The 18,983-nt window shown below is 56.5% G+C and overlaps 6 protein-coding genes across 6 annotated transcripts; 3 read left to right on the forward strand and 3 right to left on the reverse strand.

Moving 5' to 3' along the window:
- Positions 1–917: 917 nt before the first annotated feature.
- PHSY_006718 (likely protein kinase) lies at positions 918–3,395 on the forward strand (the record flags this gene model as incomplete). Its single annotated transcript, XM_012337317.1, has 1 exon — positions 918–3,395. One exon carries the CDS (start codon positions 918–920, stop codon positions 3,393–3,395), a length of 2,478 nt encoding a protein of 825 aa, XP_012192707.1.
- A 601-nt stretch (positions 3,396–3,996) lies between these two features.
- PHSY_006719 (vacuolar calcium ion transporter /H(+) exchanger) lies at positions 3,997–5,247 on the forward strand (the record flags this gene model as incomplete). The annotated part of the gene is made up of 1 exon (XM_012337318.1): positions 3,997–5,247. The coding sequence occupies one exon, from the start codon at positions 3,997–3,999 to the stop codon at positions 5,245–5,247; it is 1,251 nt and encodes a 416-aa protein (XP_012192708.1).
- Positions 5,248–5,508: 261 nt separating this feature from the next.
- On the reverse strand, positions 5,509–6,087 carry PHSY_006720 (hypothetical protein; the record flags this gene model as incomplete). The annotated part of the gene is made up of 1 exon (XM_012337319.1): positions 5,509–6,087. The coding sequence occupies one exon, from the start codon at positions 6,085–6,087 to the stop codon at positions 5,509–5,511; it is 579 nt and encodes a 192-aa protein (XP_012192709.1).
- A 115-nt stretch (positions 6,088–6,202) lies between these two features.
- On the reverse strand, positions 6,203–10,972 carry PHSY_006721 (hypothetical protein; the record flags this gene model as incomplete). Its single annotated transcript, XM_012337320.1, has 3 exons — positions 6,203–6,481; positions 8,365–10,663; positions 10,818–10,972. 3 exons carry the CDS (start codon positions 10,970–10,972, stop codon positions 6,203–6,205), a joined length of 2,733 nt encoding a protein of 910 aa, XP_012192710.1.
- An 80-nt stretch (positions 10,973–11,052) lies between these two features.
- On the forward strand, positions 11,053–12,166 carry PHSY_006722 (protein-nucleus import-related protein; the record flags this gene model as incomplete). The annotated part of the gene is made up of 3 exons (XM_012337321.1): positions 11,053–11,401; positions 11,492–11,747; positions 11,836–12,166. The coding sequence occupies 3 exons, from the start codon at positions 11,053–11,055 to the stop codon at positions 12,164–12,166; spliced, it is 936 nt and encodes a 311-aa protein (XP_012192711.1).
- A 906-nt stretch (positions 12,167–13,072) lies between these two features.
- PHSY_006723 (hypothetical protein) lies at positions 13,073–18,583 on the reverse strand (the record flags this gene model as incomplete). Its single annotated transcript, XM_012337322.1, has 5 exons — positions 13,073–14,448; positions 14,565–14,773; positions 17,392–17,491; positions 17,956–18,053; positions 18,273–18,583. The coding sequence occupies 5 exons, from the start codon at positions 18,581–18,583 to the stop codon at positions 13,073–13,075; spliced, it is 2,094 nt and encodes a 697-aa protein (XP_012192712.1).
- Positions 18,584–18,983: the final 400 nt, after the last annotated feature.

An 18,983-nucleotide genomic window follows, 5' to 3' on the forward strand; every position in this document is an offset into this window, starting at 1 on the left:
ATTCTTTTAGTGTTCCAGAAATAATACCTTGTCCTACTCTGATTGTTCTCATCTATGGTGTGCAAGAGTGAACGCGATGCGAAAGAGTAGAGCTCTCAGAAGTTGAGACAGCTTGTCCAAGTCGACGAGGGAGCTGAGAGGCAAGGGCGAGCCTGAGCAGCCAATCGATGCTCTTCTCTGCTTCTGCGGGGGGATGCAATGCGGGGCATAACTGCGCACGACTGCAGCAGCCGAAGCAGCAACAGCAGCAGCAGCACGCAGAGCAACCCTTTTTGGTTGAAATTCGAGCGTGTTGAATTTCACCGCTCTGAGGAGAAATGACGGAATTGCAACGAGGCTGCAAGGTTGCAACTGCACACAGACCAGTTCAAGCCACCAAAAAGCTGCGTCAGAGCGGCAAGGCGGAGAAAGAGAGAGAGTCACACAATCAACGTCGAGAAGCGGAGTCGGGTGAATGTAGTCACTCGACCTTCGTTCTACCATCTCTCAAATAATTATCCACACCACATTCATCTCCCTATCCCCTTCCATTTCTCGACGGTACACGAAAGGAACATACAGCTCGTCCGCTTGCTTGCGCTTCAATCTCGCTTCTGGACGGTGCGCGGACATCGCCTCGCTGAGCTGCTTCGCTCGTTCCCATCGACATTGCAGCCTTTCCAGGTCCATAACTTGCTACGACCAATTCGTCAACGATTCGCTCGACTCTGATAGTCCCAGCTCGACACTGCAATCTTCTGCCGTTCAACGAAGCAGCAACCTCGCGAGCTAACATCCGGGTGCTAGCATCGACTCGGCATGCACAGCACACATCGGCCAATCTACTCAGTTTGGAACCGCAACACTTGAGTCTTCTCGCAGTTGATACTAGAATTCATCATCTGCGACGTGCAGTGTAGCACCGCCGCATTATCACAATGTCCGGCAGAGAAGCTTCTGCCAGTTCGCGGCGCCAGCCCTCGGACCACCTGGATGTAGCAGCCGGCTCATCTTCTCGCTCCTCGAGTCGCCAGCCATCTCGCTCCGGATCAAGGCATCGCAGCGAAAAGTCAGCAAAGCAGCCCGTACGCATCGGGCAATACATCTTGCAGCAGACGCTGGGAGCGGGATCGTTCGGTAAAGTCAAGCTGGCAACCCACGCTCTCACGGGTCACCGCGTCGCGATGAAGATCATCAACCGTCGCAAGATCTCGAGTCTCGACATGGGCGGCCGCGTAAAGCGTGAGATCCAGTATCTCAAGCTGCTTCGACACCCCCACATTATCAAGCTGTACGAGGTCATCACCACACCCAACGACATCATCATGGTGATCGAGTACGCAGGTGGCGAGCTCTTCCAGTACATTGTCGATCGTGGCCGCATGCCTGAACATGAAGCGAGGCGATTCTTCCAGCAGGTCATCTGTGCCATGGAGTACTGCCATCGACACAAGATCGTCCATCGCGATCTCAAACCGGAGAACTTGCTGTTGGACGAGTACCTCAACGTCAAGATCGGCGACTTTGGTCTGTCCAACATCATGACCGACGGTGATTTTCTCAAGACCAGTTGCGGGAGTCCCAACTACGCCGCGCCAGAGGTGATCTCAGGCAGGCTGTATGCCGGACCCGAGATCGATATCTGGTCGTGCGGTGTCATCTTGTACGTCATGCTGTGTGGCAGGCTGCCCTTCGACGACGAGTACATCCCTACACTGTTCAAGAAGATCAACAACGGTATCTACACGCTTCCGAGCTACCTCTCGCAGGAAGCGAGGCATCTGCTCAGCCAGATGCTCATCGTCGATCCGGTCAAGAGGATCACGATCCAGGAGATCAGGCAGCATCCGTGGTTCAACGTCGATCTGCCGGCGTACCTCAGGCCTCTGCCGCCGACGCCTGCGGCTGAGAATCGAGGCTTCGACTTCGGCATGACGGCTTCGCCCGCCGATACGGGATCACCGGCTGATGTAACATCGCCGACCAATTCGAGCTCGGCGGCCAACAGCGGTGCGTCTTCGCAGACCTCGGCACCAGCTAGTAGACCGGGTAGTCAGCCGATCGCCGCCGGCGATCTGGGGATGATCGAGGACGACATCGTCGATGAGCTGGTCGGCAAGATGGTGGGCTTCAATCGGGATGAGCTGATGCACCACCTCTTGGAGAAGGGCGACAACCAGGTCAAGGTAGCGTATCAGCTGGTGCGCGATCATCGACGCATGCTGCAGATCCACCATATGGAGGACGCGCACGGTATGGAGATGTTCCTGGCACAGAGCCCGCCTGCGTGGAACGAAGGGTTGGAGGGCTTCATGGGTCGATCGACCAGCATCAAGCGCAAGAACCGGGACAAGGATGCCGCAGCTTCGGCGGTTGCATCAAACAAGGAGCAGGTTCCGCCGTTGCCGCCATCGGCACAGTCGCAGGCACAGGCGCATGCGCAGGCTCAGGCACAGGTGGCGGCGGCAGGTGTGGGCGAAGACGAGGGGGATTCGTTCATGGCCGATGCCGCAGATGCGGATCCATCGGACGACGGGAATGAGACGCTGGCGAGTGATGAGGAGGATGTGCTGACCGACGACGATGGCCAGCTGACGGACGTGGAGGATGGGGCGGGGGACAGGATGGTCAGGATTGCGGTGCTCGAAACGTCGCTGCCAGGGTATCTGCGGGCGAGGGAGGCGGAGAGGTTGGCGACACCGTCTGCGGAAAAGACATCGTGGCCGGCGTGCACGCCCATCTCTGGTGCTCCGACGCCGGCTCTGCCGCCGGCGTCGACGGCGCAGATCCACAAGAAGCCGCGCTCGCGATGGCATTTCGGCATCCGATCGCGCAGTCCACCGATGGAGATCATGCTCGAGCTGTACCGCACGCTGCAGTCGCTGGGGATGGAGTGGAGGGCAAAGCCGGTGGCCAAGCGGGGCAAGGACCGCGAATCCGACGGGGCGGCAGCAGCAGCAGCGGGGGGCGAGGCGCAGGACAAGGGGCAGGACGGAGGAAGTTCGGCGGCCAGCAAGGGCGAAGAGCTGTTCTTCCTAGAGACGCGCTGGAAGGTAGGGCATGTGCTTGTGCGCATGGATTTGCAGCTGTATCACGTGGATGCTACGAACTACCTGGTCGATTTCCGCAACGTCGGGTACACGAAGCTGGAAACTCAAGGGGAAGGTAGCGGAGCAGCGGAGGAAGCAGACGCCGAGGTGGGTCAACTGGAAGCAGCGTTCGACAAAGCCATGATCGAGACGCAGCAGGCGTTGCGAGACGGACAGCACGCCGGAGCGCAGCACCGGTTCGACGGGACGAGGATCAAGCCGAGCCTGGCACCGGCGGTTCCGGCGGGACGCAAGGAGGTCAACAGTCCGTTCTTGTTTTTGGAGTGTGCTACGCGGTTGATCGTCGAGCTGGCTGGAGGGGCGTAGTGGAAAGGCAAGGAAGGTCAGTGTATTGTGTTTGAAGTGAATTGATACCCTCGAGTGTACTACAGTGTGATGTGGGGGAGGGGATGTGCGAACAGCGTCGAGGATGAGAGAGTGGAAGACCCTGGATCGGGATCGGGCGAGAGAGAGAGATGTGGTGTGTGTGAACCGTGCAGGATATGCGGCCTGACGAGAGGCAGCAGAGCGACGCATGTGGAATGGCGGATTGCGCTCCAATCTTGATCTTGCAATTCCCGTTGCACCGAAAAATGCAAAATGCCAAGACTGCGTCATTTTGGTGCTATTTGCAGCACATGAACACAGCCCAGCCCGCATGACTGCAGCCACACTTGCCTACGCAACCGCGGTCGAGCCAGAGAGAGAGCCAAGGCGCAGATCAGAAAGTGTGACGTTTTCGCTTCCTCGTGCCTCGTGCCTCGTGCAGCGCAGTCAATCCCAACTTGGTGCGATCTTGGCGCTCGAAGGGAGAACGTTCCGAGTGTGGGTTGCAGTCCGATGCAGGGCGTCAGACTAACGTCTTTTGACAACGGTTCCACCCTCCCGTCAGCTTTCCTTCCAACCACGAACAGCAACGACCTTCAAGATGCCGGCCAACGAACGAACACCTCTTGTCGGCGGAAACGAAAACGGCCTTCCCAGCCACAACGGCAGTGGCGGTGATGGACACTCGCAGCCCAACATCGTCACCTCGCTCTGGTGGATCCTGACGTGCTCCTGGATCAACGTCTTTCTCGTCTTTGTGCCGCTCGGCATCGTCGCCGAGCACCTGCACTGGCCCGCCATCTGGATCTTCTCGCTCAACTTCCTGGCCATCATCCCGCTCGCCAAGATCCTCGGCGATGCCACCGAGCAGGTGTCGCTGCGTCTGGGTCAGACGCTGGGTGGACTGCTCAATGCTACGTTCGGCAACGCTGTCGAGCTGATCGTCGGTATCGTGGCGCTGATTCAGGGTCAGTTGAGGATCGTTCAGACTAGCCTCATCGGTTCGATCCTGAGCAACATCCTGCTGGTGTTGGGTATGAGCTTTGTCGCCGGTGGACTGTTTAGGAGCGAAAACACGTTCCAGCAGACGGCGGCGCAGGCGAGCGGGTCCATCATGACGCTCGGTTGCATCACGCTGGCCATTCCGGCGGCGTACCACATGTCGGTCAAGTCGAGCGCCGCGCTCGCCGGCAACTTTGAAAAGCTCGCTGTCCTCAACACCCCCATCGTGCACGGAGAGGAGGATCGCACCGGTCTGCTGTTCATCTCGCGCGGTACGTCGTTGATCCTGGTGGGAATCTACGTGCTGTACCTCGTTTTCCAGCTCAAGACGCACGCATTCCTCTACGAAGCCGAGGAGGAAGACGACGAGGAAGAGGAGGCCAAGATGTCCCCTCTCGCCGCTATGATCGCGCTCGCCGGCGTGACCGTCCTCACCGCGTTCAACGCCGACTACCTCGTCGGCGCCATCGACGAAGTCGCCAACGAGTACCACATCCCCAAAGCCTTCATCGGAACCATCCTGCTGCCGATCGTCGGCAACATGGCCGAACACCTCACCGCCGTCTGGATGGCCAGCAAGGGCAAGATGGAGATCAGCCTGGGCATCGCCATCGGCTCGTCGATCCAGATCAGCGTCGGCATGATCCCCATCCTCGTCCTCGTCGGCTGGGCGATCAAGCAGCCGCTCACGCTGTACTTTGAGACCTTCGAGACGGTGATCCTTGTCGCGGCGGTGTTTCTGGTCAACACGCTGGTGCAGGATGGAAAGAGCAATTATATGGAGGGTGCTATGCTGTGCAGTCTTTATGCGGTCGCTGCGTTGAGCTTCTGGGTTTCGCCTGGGGCGTAGGGTGAAAAAGGTGGGGGGGTGGTTGCTGTAGATATTGCAGGAAGACGGAAGTTGGAGGGGAAGGAAGGTGCGGTCGATTTGTAAGCTCGCGATGTCGAGCGTCTCGTTCTTACACGGGAAATGCCAACTCCTTCACACTCGTACACACGCCACGACAATATCGACTGTGGGAATATAGTTTTCATTCTTGACTTGGGGGGTCTTTCGTCATCTTTCGCCGCCTCGTCGTGTGCTATTCTATCGGCTCCTCTGCACGGTCGGTCAATCTCTTGTGCTTCGTCTGGTGGTAGTGGGCAATTCGTCACGCACCGGTGAGTTAGGTGGTGCTCTAGTGCCGGTATCTTGACCGGCGTTGGAGGATTCGCTGCGGTAGAGTCGCTGTCGGATTTCTTCTTTGAGTTGTTCGAGTTGCCAGCGTTGTTCTTCTTCTTCGTGGAAGGTGAGGCGGCGACGGGTGGTGGAGAGGCGTGGGAAGGTGGTGGCGGGTGCGGAGTCGCTACGACCGATGCGGGCGGGAAGAGGCGCAGGGAGGGGGAGTAGTGGGGGAGGAGAGGGAGGGGTGAACGGCGTGTCGAATGAGGGCGAGAGGGCTGATGGGTGGAAGGTTTCAAAGGATGCGGTGGGAGGGATGTGGTCCGGGATGGCGGGAAGGGCGTGAAGCATTTCGTCGAGTGAAGCTAAAGAGTCTTGGATCGGGGGGAAGTTGTGTGGAACGGGAGCGGCGAGGACAATGGTGGTGGAGAACAGGATGATGAGAACAAGGATTTTGCTCATCGTTGCCAACGATGGTGGATGAGGATGGCGAGGAGGATCGTGACGCGTCGTGACAAGGGTCGACATGTCGACGAGTCATAAAAACTGTTCGCTCCTGAATTTTGTGGGAACTCTCGCACCCAATATCAGGGGGGTTGGTTCCTCGTATCCGCCTTCTTATAACCCTCCCTCCTCCTGTCATTCATCCAAGCCAACCACCAAACTTCTCCCGACCGAACGCTCGATTCCCCTTTACAACAGCTGCCCGGTTGTTACTCTTGCTACACAAATTTGTTCGGGTCACACGACCAACAACCCGTCCGTCGGATATTCGGATGAAACGCACGACCGTGCCGCCACACATGTAATCAACATCCGTGTGTGCCTGGGCAAATAACCGGCTATATGAGTAACGGCGGTGATTCCGGCGAGTCGGGAGAGTCTCGGGTTGTCTCGCCTGAACGAGACGGCTTCGAGTGACCTACCGGGTGGGGGAGAAAACGCAGATGAAGTTGCGTTGGAAGGAACGATGCCAGGTGTGTGCAATGCCAACGAGGAAAGGGATGGCAAGGGAGGCAGTTGCACCACGGTAAGAGAGGGATGGCTTAGGTTAGGTCCCAAATCAATTGCACGTCCGTCACCGATGCTTGGCGATGGGCACGACTCAGTCTGTCTGTCTGTCTGTCTTAGCGGCTGCCTGGAAGCGATCTTTGTATCTGTGCTTCGCTTCAGAGGGGAGGTATCCGCCACTCGGCGAGAAGCGAACGAATAACCGTAAGGAGCGCTGCTCTCGCATCCATTGAGTGGGTCAGTCATCGACGTCTCGAAAACTCGAAATCTTTCATTTCTGCACGCACACACCGAGACGTTTCAGTTAACAGCCGGAAATCTGGCTATGAGCAAACGCCTTTCTTGGCAACGATGAGAGTGATCAGAGCGGCTTTGGGATGGTTTGATGCAAGTTGGCAAGATCGGAGAATGCCGAGATGAAGGGGAATTGGGAAGAGTTGCCGACAGAGAAAAAAACGGACGATCGAGGTTCGGTTCAGAGCATTGAGTACAAATGCTCACTTGGACACTTTGTGAGCAGCGGGAGATGGCTGAAGCGTTGGTGTGCGTGTTGTATCGCCGACGACGAGCTTAGTGGCGCACTTTTTGGTGTACACATACAGTAACGATCGCTCGGCGATCTGCTGTCCACCCCATCTCGATCTCGCTCTCACCCCAACACACGTCGATAGTACTCCACCGCGCTCCTCAACAACCCCGTATCATCCGTGAAGAGCATCCTCGGCCATTCCCCCGCGCCTCTCTGCGCCTTCACCCACGTCTGTCTATCCAGCGCCTCCACGGCATTCTCCAGCTCCACCCTCGCCGCGTCCGCGTTCACACCGAGGGACTCGATCCTGGCCAACCTAGCAGCTGGGTACGGTCCGTGCCGAGAGAAATCCCAGGGGGTACCCCAAGCAAGGCGCATTCCGGGATCGATGCGAGAGGGAAACCGGTGCGAAGAGCGGAGGGTGTTGATGTGGGAGAGGACGGAGAGGTGGTGCGAGGTGGAAGGGTGGGAGGTGGAGAGTGCAGCAAAAAGGGATCGCATCTGGGATGAGGCGGAGAGGTACGAATTGGGAGAGCGCGGGGTGGCGTGGATGCGGGAAAGCAGGGCGGACTGGTGTTGCAGGTAGAAGGTGGTGAGCGAAGAGCGTTCATCGGAGAACGAAGGGTCTAGAGGAATCGCAGGAACAAGTGGTGCGGCGATTGGTTGAGGATCGAGTTGAACAGATGGAGGTGCGGGGTGGGCGCCGCAGAGCAACATCAGAGATAGGAAGAGAAGCAAGCTTGGTAATAATGTCGATGACATCGTGTTGTCTATCCAGGATTGAGTCCAGCTTGAGTCCAGCTTGAGTCGAGCGCTCGGACGTGGAAGAGGGTCAACATGAGCTTGTGCGAGTTTGCGTTTCTTTATGATGTTTACGACGGACGACGATCACCCGCGAGCAAAAGTTTCATGAGCACAAACTGGAATGCGCTTTTTCGATTGGTGCCGAGCTGGAGAGTCCTCACCTTGCTCCTTCTGGGCTTTGGACCATGATCTCTACCCACCAACCAACGCAGATCTGCAAAGTACAGTATGTGCCTCTAGCAGTCATCATTTGTCTGCGGTTGCTGCGTGCTGCGCCTTGGCAAAACAACCCACAAACCAACACATCCTCCCATCCGACCAATTTCACCTCATCGCACGTTCATCCCACACATTACTTGAACAACCCTGTACTGTAAGCTCGCATTCTATTATTGCATGAACAGTACTGTATACGCTCGCGTATGGGTATCAAAACATCCTCAACCAACGAGCGGACCAACCTTTACAGTCTCTCTCCGCTTTCTCGTCTTTTCCTTCTCCTCCTGTCTCCACACTTTGTTCGCCTTCTTGACCCGATCCTTCCATCTTCCCTTTGCGCCGTGCAGCAGCCTGGTGAGAACGATTGACGCCTGACCTTTTGTCAGCTGCGAGGTGGAATCTAGTGCTTTGCGTTTCGGTTTCCCTCCACCCTCTTCCTCCGTAGAATGGGCGACGCCTTTGGATAGGCCGAGACGTTTTTCGACGAGCTTTCGTTGTGAATCGGTCGCGCGCGTGCTGCGCCACGCAGCTCGGCGGTTGAGCATGGCGAACAGCTGGGGTGAGTTGCGCAGAACGGATTTCTGGACGTACAGATCTGATCCGCGAACAGCCTGTTCGAGTGTGGGGGAGAAGAGGATGTGTCGTGGACGACGGTAGGGTGACTCACCGGCGAACTTGCCGCGGTTAGCGCGGAAGCCGGAGGAGGCAGCACGACCAGAGGCAGCGGCTGCTTCGTCGGCGTCCGAGTTGGTCGGTGTAAACCAGGATGTCCACTCCGGCTTTTCCACATCCTCCTCTGCAGTGGGTTCGGAGTTGCGTTCGACGGTGACAAAGCCATAGCGTGGCACGTCGAGGATGTACGTCTGTCCTCCACAGTCGACCCACGCGTTGGGAGACATTATCTCGACCACGCTCGATCGGGACAGCATGGCTTGTTGGAGCTGATACGGATCTTCGTAGTCGATGTAGGTGATCTTCGTTGGATCCGCGAGAGAGATTCCGAACGGATCCTGGGCGTTTTCGACGTCTGAAGGAGCGAAACCTTCTGCTTCGTGTGATCGTTCCAGAAGGCCTTCTGCTGACTCGTCTTCGATGATGTCATCCGCATCGAGTCCGAACAACGTCGGTGTGCAGACGACGCCCTTTTCGATGTTTCCGACAATGTCGAGCACCAAACAGTCCTTCTTGCTCGTCTTGGGCGACAGTCGCAACCCACGTCCGATCATCTGTGAAAACAGGTTCCTCGAGCGAGTCGGTCTAGCCAACAGCACGCAGTCGATCGCAGGAACGTCGGCACCCTCGGTCAAGATCGCACAATTGACGAGCACGGGGTAGACGCCGTTTCGAAAATCCTCTAGCAGCTGACGACGTTCGAGCATGGGTGTACCCCCGTGCAGGTATCGCGCGTCGATACCTGCTTCTCGAAAGGTAGAGGTGAGGTCTTGAACGTGTTCGATGTTGACGGCGAATATGAGGGTGGAACGACGACGGGTGTGTGCGCGATCGATCCATGCTTTGAGGATGACTCTGTTGACCACCTCGGTGTTGACGACGGAAGCGAGGGAGGAGGTGGCGAAGTCCGAGTTGAGGTTGGAGATTTTGACCGAGGCGAGATCGATGTCGGTTCTGATCGAGGTGAAGCGAATAGGGCAGAGCCACTTGTCGCCGATCATCTCGAGAAAGTCTTTGTGGAATACGATGCGGTCGAATACTTTTCCCAAAGCTAGACCGTCGTGTCTGCTGAATGTTGCGGAGAAGCCGATCACCGGCACGCTTGCGGTGTCACTGCCGCTAGACTGATCTTGACGTTCGTCTGCGCTCAGTCCGATGAGCGAATCGAAATGCGATAAAACCTTGAGATACGATGGAGCAGCAGCATGGTGAGCCTCATCCACCACCACCGCCTTGAACCCATCCGGATCAAATTTGTCCAACCGCTGCTGACTCCGATTCAACGTCTGATACGTCGCCACCGTCACATCCGCCAGCCCGGAAGCTCTGTACTTGGATCCTTGTTCGATCTCGACCGACTTTTCAGGAAACATACTAGTGACGGCGTTGGCCGCTTGCAATGCGAGCTCGATCGAGTTGACGATGATGAGAACGCGATCGCCGCCGGTATCGGAGCGTGCAGGGAGACGATCGATGAGGTGGGTGAAGATGGTGGTCTTACCAGAGCCTGTGGGAGAAGAGACACCAATGCGAGTGACTCCACTCTCGAGTGTGGACAGACAGTCTTGAATGCATTCCTCCTGGTAAGGACGGAGCGAGAATGTGGATGCTGCAGAGTGCTTGATGGGCGGTATTGGTGGCGACAGCGAGTGTGGAGGAGATTGCTCTTCGGGAGATGTCCGAACAGTCGCGGTGCATGAGAGCGGACGTATTGATGGAGGAATCGAGATGAAGCTTTGGTTTGTCAACGTGATCCGCCTCGCACCAGCTGACGGAATGGCGCTCGCCAAACGCAGCGGCCGAGCGACTCCAATGCCGCTGAGGGCGCAGCTGCAAGCTCGCCGTGGTATTAGCCCCCTCATCTTCAATCTAGAAGGTCGTCAGCTCCGGATGTGCCGACAGTCCAAGGATCGTGGGGGTATCGTCGGGACCATCCGATATGGATGAGTGAACACAAGAGTGCGGTTTTGCTTTCCGCTGCATTTGGAAGATTTCGCTGTGCATTTGCAACCGCAGCCTCCACCTTAAGCAGTTCCAAAAAGGGTCCACGTCGAAAAGTAAAGCGCGGAAGTCGGCGTTGCGGTTTAACGAGACGCGCTTGCGGAGAAGCAAGTCGCGTTGATTGGCAAAAAGAACAACACAACCCTGCAGCTCGACTTGGTGGTCGACATCATCCATCGCGACAACGGCCACCACCCCCGCAGAACAAAGACTCACATCGTAGCACTACGGAACAGCCACCTTCATACTCGATCACAATGGAAGGAACGTCCTACCACGAGATGGCAGAGCTCCTTCGTCAAGCGGCACTCCAAGAAGCTGCATCGCGTGCCAAAACGCGTTCTCCACTCAACACCGAGCCCACCGCCAGCACATCTTCATCCTCAAAAGTGACAGCGGAAGCGGAAGTCGAAGCGGAAGAGCTGTTCGCAGTGTACGAAGATGAAAAGGCGAAGAACGATGCCCTAGCACGGACGATTGATGACAGGATGGAAGCGCTAGCAAACGCCAAATCGAGCAAAGCGGATCCAGTTGTCCAGGATGAAAAGAGGAAGTTGGAGATCGAATGGCAGCACTTGGAGTTTGCGATACGTCAGCTCGAAGAAGGTGAGCCTCGAGGCTGCTCTGGTCTTTGCTATCTTCGTCGTTGATGCTGACTACTGTTCTCATTTCACTTGACTTTATTGCGTGCGGCAGAAAAACGACATCTACCAGAACTCGATTCGTCGGCGGTTCTCGACATTCGCACACGAGCAGAGCTGCACGACCTCAACCTGCAATACTCTTCCGCGCTCTCTTCGCTTCGTTCAGATCTGGCCTCGGAACGCGACGCCCTGTCACGCGAAACGCAACTCCACTCCGATCTCGACATTGTTTCGGCTGGGTTGTCGAAACGTCTTGCACAGCTGCAACGCAAACGTCGACAGGATTTGACGAGCGAATCTTCCATTCGGTAAGTCCTTCTCCCCCCTAGTCATTTGATACCTCACCACTGGCCTGCTGTGAGACTGACAAAGCTGTTCTTCTCGCGTTGACTTGAGAAACAGCGAGCTGAACCGAAAGTTCAAACGGGAAGAACAGCGGTTCAAAGAGCTTCTCGCCCAACTCATCGACATGGGCACGTCCCTCTTCGGTTCCGACAATCGCAAAGTCGTGACGCTTCGACACTACCTCGACGAGTTCATGAACCAGGCTTGGGACAAACCCTTGGATCCTTGGGTCAGCTCGACAAAGTTGGCCATGAGAAGGACCGGCGGCGAAGTGGATGATGCCATGATCGAGTTTTTCGTCAGAGCCAACATCATCGTTCCTCATCCGAAGGACAGTAGACGATGGAGGTTGGTTGGATTTCATAAGCCGACGAGGGGGTGAGTGGTCGAGTGCGTCGAGGAGAGAGGAGGATGTGAATGTGATACCCCGTGGTTCTCTGTCAGTGGAGAGTGTGCGTGTGCTGTGCGTGCGGCCTTTCGCTGAAGCGGTTCGAGATTCAACGGAGACAAAAGCTCAACCTTCGGCTCGGTCTTGCCGAAGTTCGGAATGCTATCAAAGAAAGAAGCGATCCTGCCAGTCATCGAATTAAACAAAACGAGCCGAGAAAATCGACTCCAACTCTTCTCAAGCGAGCTGCACCAAGCGAAACTGGTACACACCTGTCGACAACCCGTTCCGTATTGTAACCCTTCCTCGCTAAACGGATATCTGACACTAAGCGCCACGTGTGACCCGACATGGCTTTTGCCACGAGGAACCTCTGCTACAACGATGCCTCTCGCAATACCTCGAAGCGAGATCACACAAGTATCTAGTACTCGCAAGATCCGGTTCCAGGTGGATCAAGTGTGGCAAGTTTTCAAATCCGAGGTGCACTCTGTTCGCTTCATATCAGAGCCACGCATCACGCCGAGTTTGATATCGCATCTTGGCTAGAACAGGAGGCGCAGGAAAGATGATGCATTGTACAAGATTTACAGCGGTCGCAACACACGAGTTCTGGCCGAAGCGCAGAGGCAGTACACGAGGACACGGAGCTAGACGAGCGATTCCACAGAGAAAGGAGGAGCGACTCCGACACTGTACGGGCGGAATCACCGAAGATATGTGATTTGCTCGTCGGTCGGAGCCCGCTGGCATGCCGAAGATTAGAGATAGAGACAGAGATATAGAGAGAAGAAAGCGGAAAGTAACTGGGTGTAGAGGAACAGTTCTTTAGCTGGAATTCTTTGCGAGAGGGCGACCGAGAAAGTGCACCGAACCCATTGCATCTAACGATTCTGCGATCTAGGATTCAGACACCTCAAGCTTGCTAGCGCGAGGTGGATAGGCAGTCGGGTGCTGGCTCCAGTAGCCTGCGTTTCGGTCGACAGAAGGATCGGCATAGGATGTGGCTTGGGCAGGCACGTGGTCCTGCTTGGCGGGCCAGCCGTAGCCGTCCGCGTGAGCAGCAGTGACCTGGTGCGTCTCCGGATGGGTCTCGCCATGCGGTCCAGGGGCGAAAGGAGATGGGTTGGACCAGGTGCTGTCAGTGGTCGACGAGTGAGCCGTGACAGGCGTGGGCTGGTTCGAGAAGGGCATCGAGAAGGTGACACCGCCTGCGCTGCCAGAGCTCGAGTCGGTGCGGTGGTCGAGTGCGCCCATAGTGGCGTAGTAGGGATCGGTCGAGTTCATGTGACCATTCTGATGCTGCTCGGCGCCCATTTGAGCAAGAGCTGGGGCGATGCCGTTGGAGCCCTTCTCGGAGCTGCTGGCATCGATCGAGCCGCTCGAGCGCTCTTTCTTGGTGGACTTCTTCTTCTGAGGGCTGTCATCGTAATGGCAGTCGCGCTTGCCGATACGGCACTGCTTGCAAGGCGTGCCGTCCTGGCTACACTTGACCTTCCTCTTTCGGCAGACAAGGCAGCCAGTTCGGCTACGCTTGAACTTGGCTCTGCGGGCAGGACCGGGCCCAGAGAGATCGCCTTCGAGCATCATGCCGGGACCGAGGTGGGGCGCCATGCCGTAGCCCATGGCGGCAACAGCGTGGGCAGCGGTACCAGGGGCGCCATAGCCGTTCCCATAGGCGCGACCGCTGGCGGCCGAACTACTCATGGATCGGTAGCGAGGCGACATGGCAGACATGGCGTTTGCATCGTAGCTATAGCCGGGTTGCATGCCCGAATTGGCGCCGTAGGCCATGCGGTTATGGTCGTAGCCCTGCGGCGGCGCAGCAGAGACGGAAGCATGGCGGCCGTGAATGCTAGAAGAGGAATTGGCACCCCATGGCCAATGACGACCGGAAGATCCGGGCACCTGGTAATCAGCCGAGGCCAGGCCGGATTTGCCAAGCTGGGGCTGCGTGCGGATCGCCCGTTCGTCTAGCGAGAAGCGTCGGGCGTCTGCGGCCTGACCTTGTGCGTACCTGACCTGGGTGTGCAAAGGAGGGGACTGGTCGTAAAAGTGGCTTGCGGTAGAACCGCTGTCGATGCTGCTGCCCAAACCGACCTGGTCAAATTGACCATTGAGCGAATAGATGGATGCGTGTCGGCTTGCGGTCAAGCCGGGAGAAGAAGGAGCCCAGCCGCCGGTCACATCGTGGGGGGACGAGATGGAGGAGATCGAGTCCTGGCGGTGATGCGGCAATCCCATGTTGGAGGGATGCGAGAAGCTTCCACGATAGCCTGGCGGGGTAAAGAAGACAAAAAGATGCTCTCGCGGTTAGTCTCAGGCTTCACGACGCAACCGGAAGAGAGGTAAGCCAGCTTTTGAGGGAAGCTCAAGATGTACGGATACTCACTCGACATGGGCGAATGACCCTCGGCCATAGCGCCTGGCTGCGGATGGGCTGCAATTGCACCTGTACCGTATGTATCGTTGGATGCAGTATGCGTCGCCTCAAAGGGACGCGGCGCACGAGGCTCGTGGGAGTCTGTGGCAAAGACCTGCGCAGATCTATCTGGCAATGCACCGTAGTGCGCGGGGTAGTTGGTCTGCTCCATGTATGCGCTGTGAGTGAAAATGAGGATGACAATAGCGATAGAAAATGAGGGGGCATTGTCAGCATGTGCGGCAAAGCGAAAGGTCAAATGGAGCTTCTGACTTGGGCGTCGTGGCCGCTGCGCGCGCGAATACCGGCGATCTGGCAGATGTTGACAGACAGCGGTATGGCGGTGCTGCTTGCTATGCGGCTGTCGTATGCGAGGGCGGCCGACCCGCGTGCGTGGAAACTTACTTTGTGCTCATTTTTAATGTAAACTGATGCCGTCAAAGGGAAACGTGATTGGATCAGGCTTCGTGCTCGTCAATGGCAACGAAAGAGCAAATGTAGAGAAGAGTTTGTCGCGGATGATCCGATGATGCTGCGAATGCACGTTTCGATCGGAATTGAGCCGGCTGAGACGATTGTTGAGAACCGTGAGCGATTGTCGGAAGGGTGCTCGCGAGGGTGAGAGGTGCGACTACAAGCAGATGTCGTCAAGTTTGTTCTTGCGGAGGATGCGATGTTTTGGCACGTCTCGAGGTAGAAGGGAAGCAAGATCCAAGTGACGCGAGCTAGAAAGGGATGGTGATGGTGGTGGCGTGATCCGAAGAGGAAGAAGTGGTGGTCCGAGGCGTGGTGAAAAAGGGCGTGGCAAGCGAACGGGCGACGGGCGAGGACTCGGACAGCCAAAGGTGCGTATCCGTCGCAGAGGCGAGGTTACGCGAACGGACAAGGTGCCGTCAGACAGCTCGGTCCAAGCGTCTGGGCATGGCTGAGTGATAGAGAAAGTCCAGCCGACCAACGGTGACGTCCCAAAAAGGGCTCAGACAGGGATTAGGCGCCGCTCTTGCTCCGCTGCAGCAGATGGGTGTGGACGAGATCTCCACGCACTAGCGCTGGATCGCCAAGCCCAGCAGCACCAAAAGAATCACAGGGGGAAAATCAAGAGGCCGAACAGCAGGAAAGAGGTCACTGACTTGCGCCAACCGTGACAGCTCGTAGCGAGGGGAGATCGCAGGCAGCCACAGCAGCAATAAGCGGCGGCAGCAAACAACAAAGCAAGCAAGCAAGCAAGCAGCACCGGCAGCTCTGTGATAGAGTTCCGCCCTTTGCAAGTGACCGCTGATGCACGTTGTGGCGACTTGCCATTCATGTCTCACTGCGACGAAATGCAGCCGACAGCTTGACAAACGGCTGCGACAACGCAGATTGATTCTGGTTTCAAGGGAGTGGGGGCGGCAGACGGAGCCAGGGCGAGGGCAGTCGAAGCAAGCTCGAAATTCCCGTCCCAAGATTGGACCGCAGAAAGGAAGGAAGAGCTGCATACGGTCTGCAGGCCGGTTTGCATGTGCCACTTTGGCGAGGCGGCCGTGCATCGCACTGGCAAGACAGTTGACTAACCACCGCGGAGAGACAGGGTCAAGAGATGGAGCCCAAAAGCACGACGGCAAGAAATTTGAAATCCCGCCGCAGCAGACCCAGCACTTGCAAACAGCAGCATGCACTGAAGAAGTGTTCCGTTCCGCCAGCCACCTCGCACTCTGCCCAACCCGCTCTGAGCTCTCATTTCCTCTTTCTTTTTTGTTTTTATTTTGTTTTGGGTTCTCTGTAAAAAAAGGTTTCGAGCCACTGTACAGCTCAACGTGGTCAGCCATCTGCAAACAATAGGCAAAACGATTCAACGTCGTAGATTGACCTGAAACCAAAGAGAGAAAGAAGACAGCGCCGTCGTTCCGTCCAACAACCGCTTAAGCTCTCCAATTTGCGTCTCAAGTGAAGCAAGCTCCTTGAACGAGAGAGCTTCGGCTTTGCCGCATGATCTATTCGGGTGCAAACCAGCTCAGCAGCAAAGCGCCATTCCAATGGGCAGATCAATCTCGATATAACCGTATATTTTTTCCTCTTGCCTTTTTCTCTCACCAACCTCGGCTAATTGACTCCGCAGCTTGGGCGTTTCTGGAAGATTTCAGACCCCGACAGCCTCGATGATGCTATCCGTCGCTCTGACCTTTTCAGACCGATAAATTGGTCGATAAAGGCCTATATCGTGTTGGAAACGCACCGTCGATGGCGTTGATTGTCCTGTGAGAGGACGGGAGGAACTGTCGGGGCGTCACGGTGTTCACGCCATGCTTGTGAAACGCTCAGTGGCATCCCAGACGGCGATTGTGGCACGTAGTGCAAGTCACCAGTACGTTGTCTGTGTAGTTGATGCGAGAAGGACCCCATGTCTCAACTCACCGGTCTCTAGAGGGCGGCAAGGCACTACCCCTTCCAAAAAGGGATCTACTAGGTTGGCTTAGAGTGCGAGACGGTGGCACATCGACCAGGACCGCTCGGCCGGCATTCTTCTCCTTGTCGGCGCAAAAGCCTTCTGGCGAATCAGTCGCGCTCTGGGAATCCTTTGTCGCTTCGATTCAGAGGGATCTCGCAACCCTTGCACAGGCGATCCCGTGTTCATCGCTCGCCGAAGACGTGATCCGCAGTCAGAGTCGGTATCGGATAACAAACGAACACACCCCGCTCTGCTTTGGTGAGACATCACCAGATCACGAGACGAGCTTGACAGCCAATGCTTTGAGACTCAGACGCTGCGCTCGATGATGGTCAAGATGTTGAGATCTCGAACGAGCTGATGCCGCACCTCGACAAGTCGGCGGAAAGCTTGCAGGTTCGAGAAAACGAGAAAACTGCCAAAAAAAACTGGCGATTGCTCGTCACTTTCAAATGCCGTCGGACATCTCCTGTGGCCAAATCGCCAGGCCTTCAATGCGGAGCTGCAATCTTGCATTGTGCCAGAGGGAAAGAGAGTGGGTGCACAAGCCAGCCTCTTGGTGTAAGTTGCCAGCAAAGGCCCGACCTGATCAGGCGTCAAGCCAAACATTGCCACTCCATTGCATTACATTATCGTGTGGAACGTCAATGCATGCTCCTTGGTGGTGGCCCGCTTGGTCGCTGCAAGCCACACATGTCACGAATCGCCTAGAGGACGTTCCACGCCTTGGCGAGCGAGGTCCCTGCTTGTTTCTCCGTGACGCCCAACAGCAACTTCTGTATCGGCAAGGTCGACACAGGTTCCGAAGGACAAATACACGCGGTGTCGTCTATTGTGTCTCGAGGAACGTTGGTTCGGGTAGAGGCTCCCGAGCGAAACCTCGAAGGACCCTGCGCCGTTAAACTGGATCCAGTGCACGGTGAGACCACGTACGAGACTCGCTGCCGACGGCCTTCCGCTTCCTCTCGAAGCAGTACGATGTCGACTGAACGAGGCGTATACGTTCGAGGCCAGCAGTTCGCTGGCGACCTCTAACGGCAGCAACGCGGCATCATCAGGTTCAATATCTGCGCCCTCCGGCATGAGCCTAGCACCGTGAAAGTTGATGCAGCCGACACGTCGTCCCATGACGTCATTTCTCAGCAGCGTTATCAGCCGCTGCAAGAACGCGCCAGCGCGCTCACTGAAAGCGTCCAATATCATGTTGTTAGACTGTAGTCCGCGCATCTTGCTCGACGGGCCACTCACACCTTCTCGGTGCCGAAGTATGAACCTGATACTGAACAGAGGCGAGGTCAGGGACTCGCCATATGCGAGACCACGCTTGACCATGATCAATTCTTAGACCAGAACAAATCCGGGGGAGAGCAATCGACGTGGGGGAGTAAGGGGGAGAAACCGAGCTACTGTAGTGCCGTCTCAAATTCTCAGAGCCGAAGCAGCGTGGCTCCTTCGAGCCTGTCTGGTGTCGATTCTCCTGAATCTCTTGGTTCTCGCTTAGAAGCCGGCAGAGTGTATTTCCGTCCCGCGAATCTAGTCGAAGCTCGCCTCTTTTTGCCATCTGGCAAAGACACCGGTTGGCGAGATGCGTGGGGTTTCAGTATCTGTCAAGCGACGCTGGGGTGTTTGCGGGCTGCTCGTCGTTCGCTCGGATAGTGTTTTCTCAGCGGTGTGTTTGAGTGGGACCTTGAGTTGTGCACGGCTTCCACTCTTGAACACCGTAGTGTACAGCAGTGAGGAGGGCGCAGTTCTCGAAGCGAATCCGCGGGGACAAACAAACAAGCAAGCAGCAATGCGCCGCTGCGCCGCTAGGCGGTCGCTAACGCCAAGTGGCCGGGCTCCGGGAACCACTGGAGAGGATCACTTCACGCACCCTGGATCCGCACTTCTCGATCAAGCTCGATGCCCGACTCTGCAAAAATGCCAGATGCGATTCAAGATCAGGTGGTTTTCAGAAATGT

This window comes from Pseudozyma hubeiensis, assembly GCF_000403515.1.
Source record: "Pseudozyma hubeiensis SY62 DNA, scaffold: PHS60, whole genome shotgun sequence".
NCBI classification, from domain to species: domain Eukaryota; kingdom Fungi; phylum Basidiomycota; class Ustilaginomycetes; order Ustilaginales; family Ustilaginaceae; genus Pseudozyma; species Pseudozyma hubeiensis.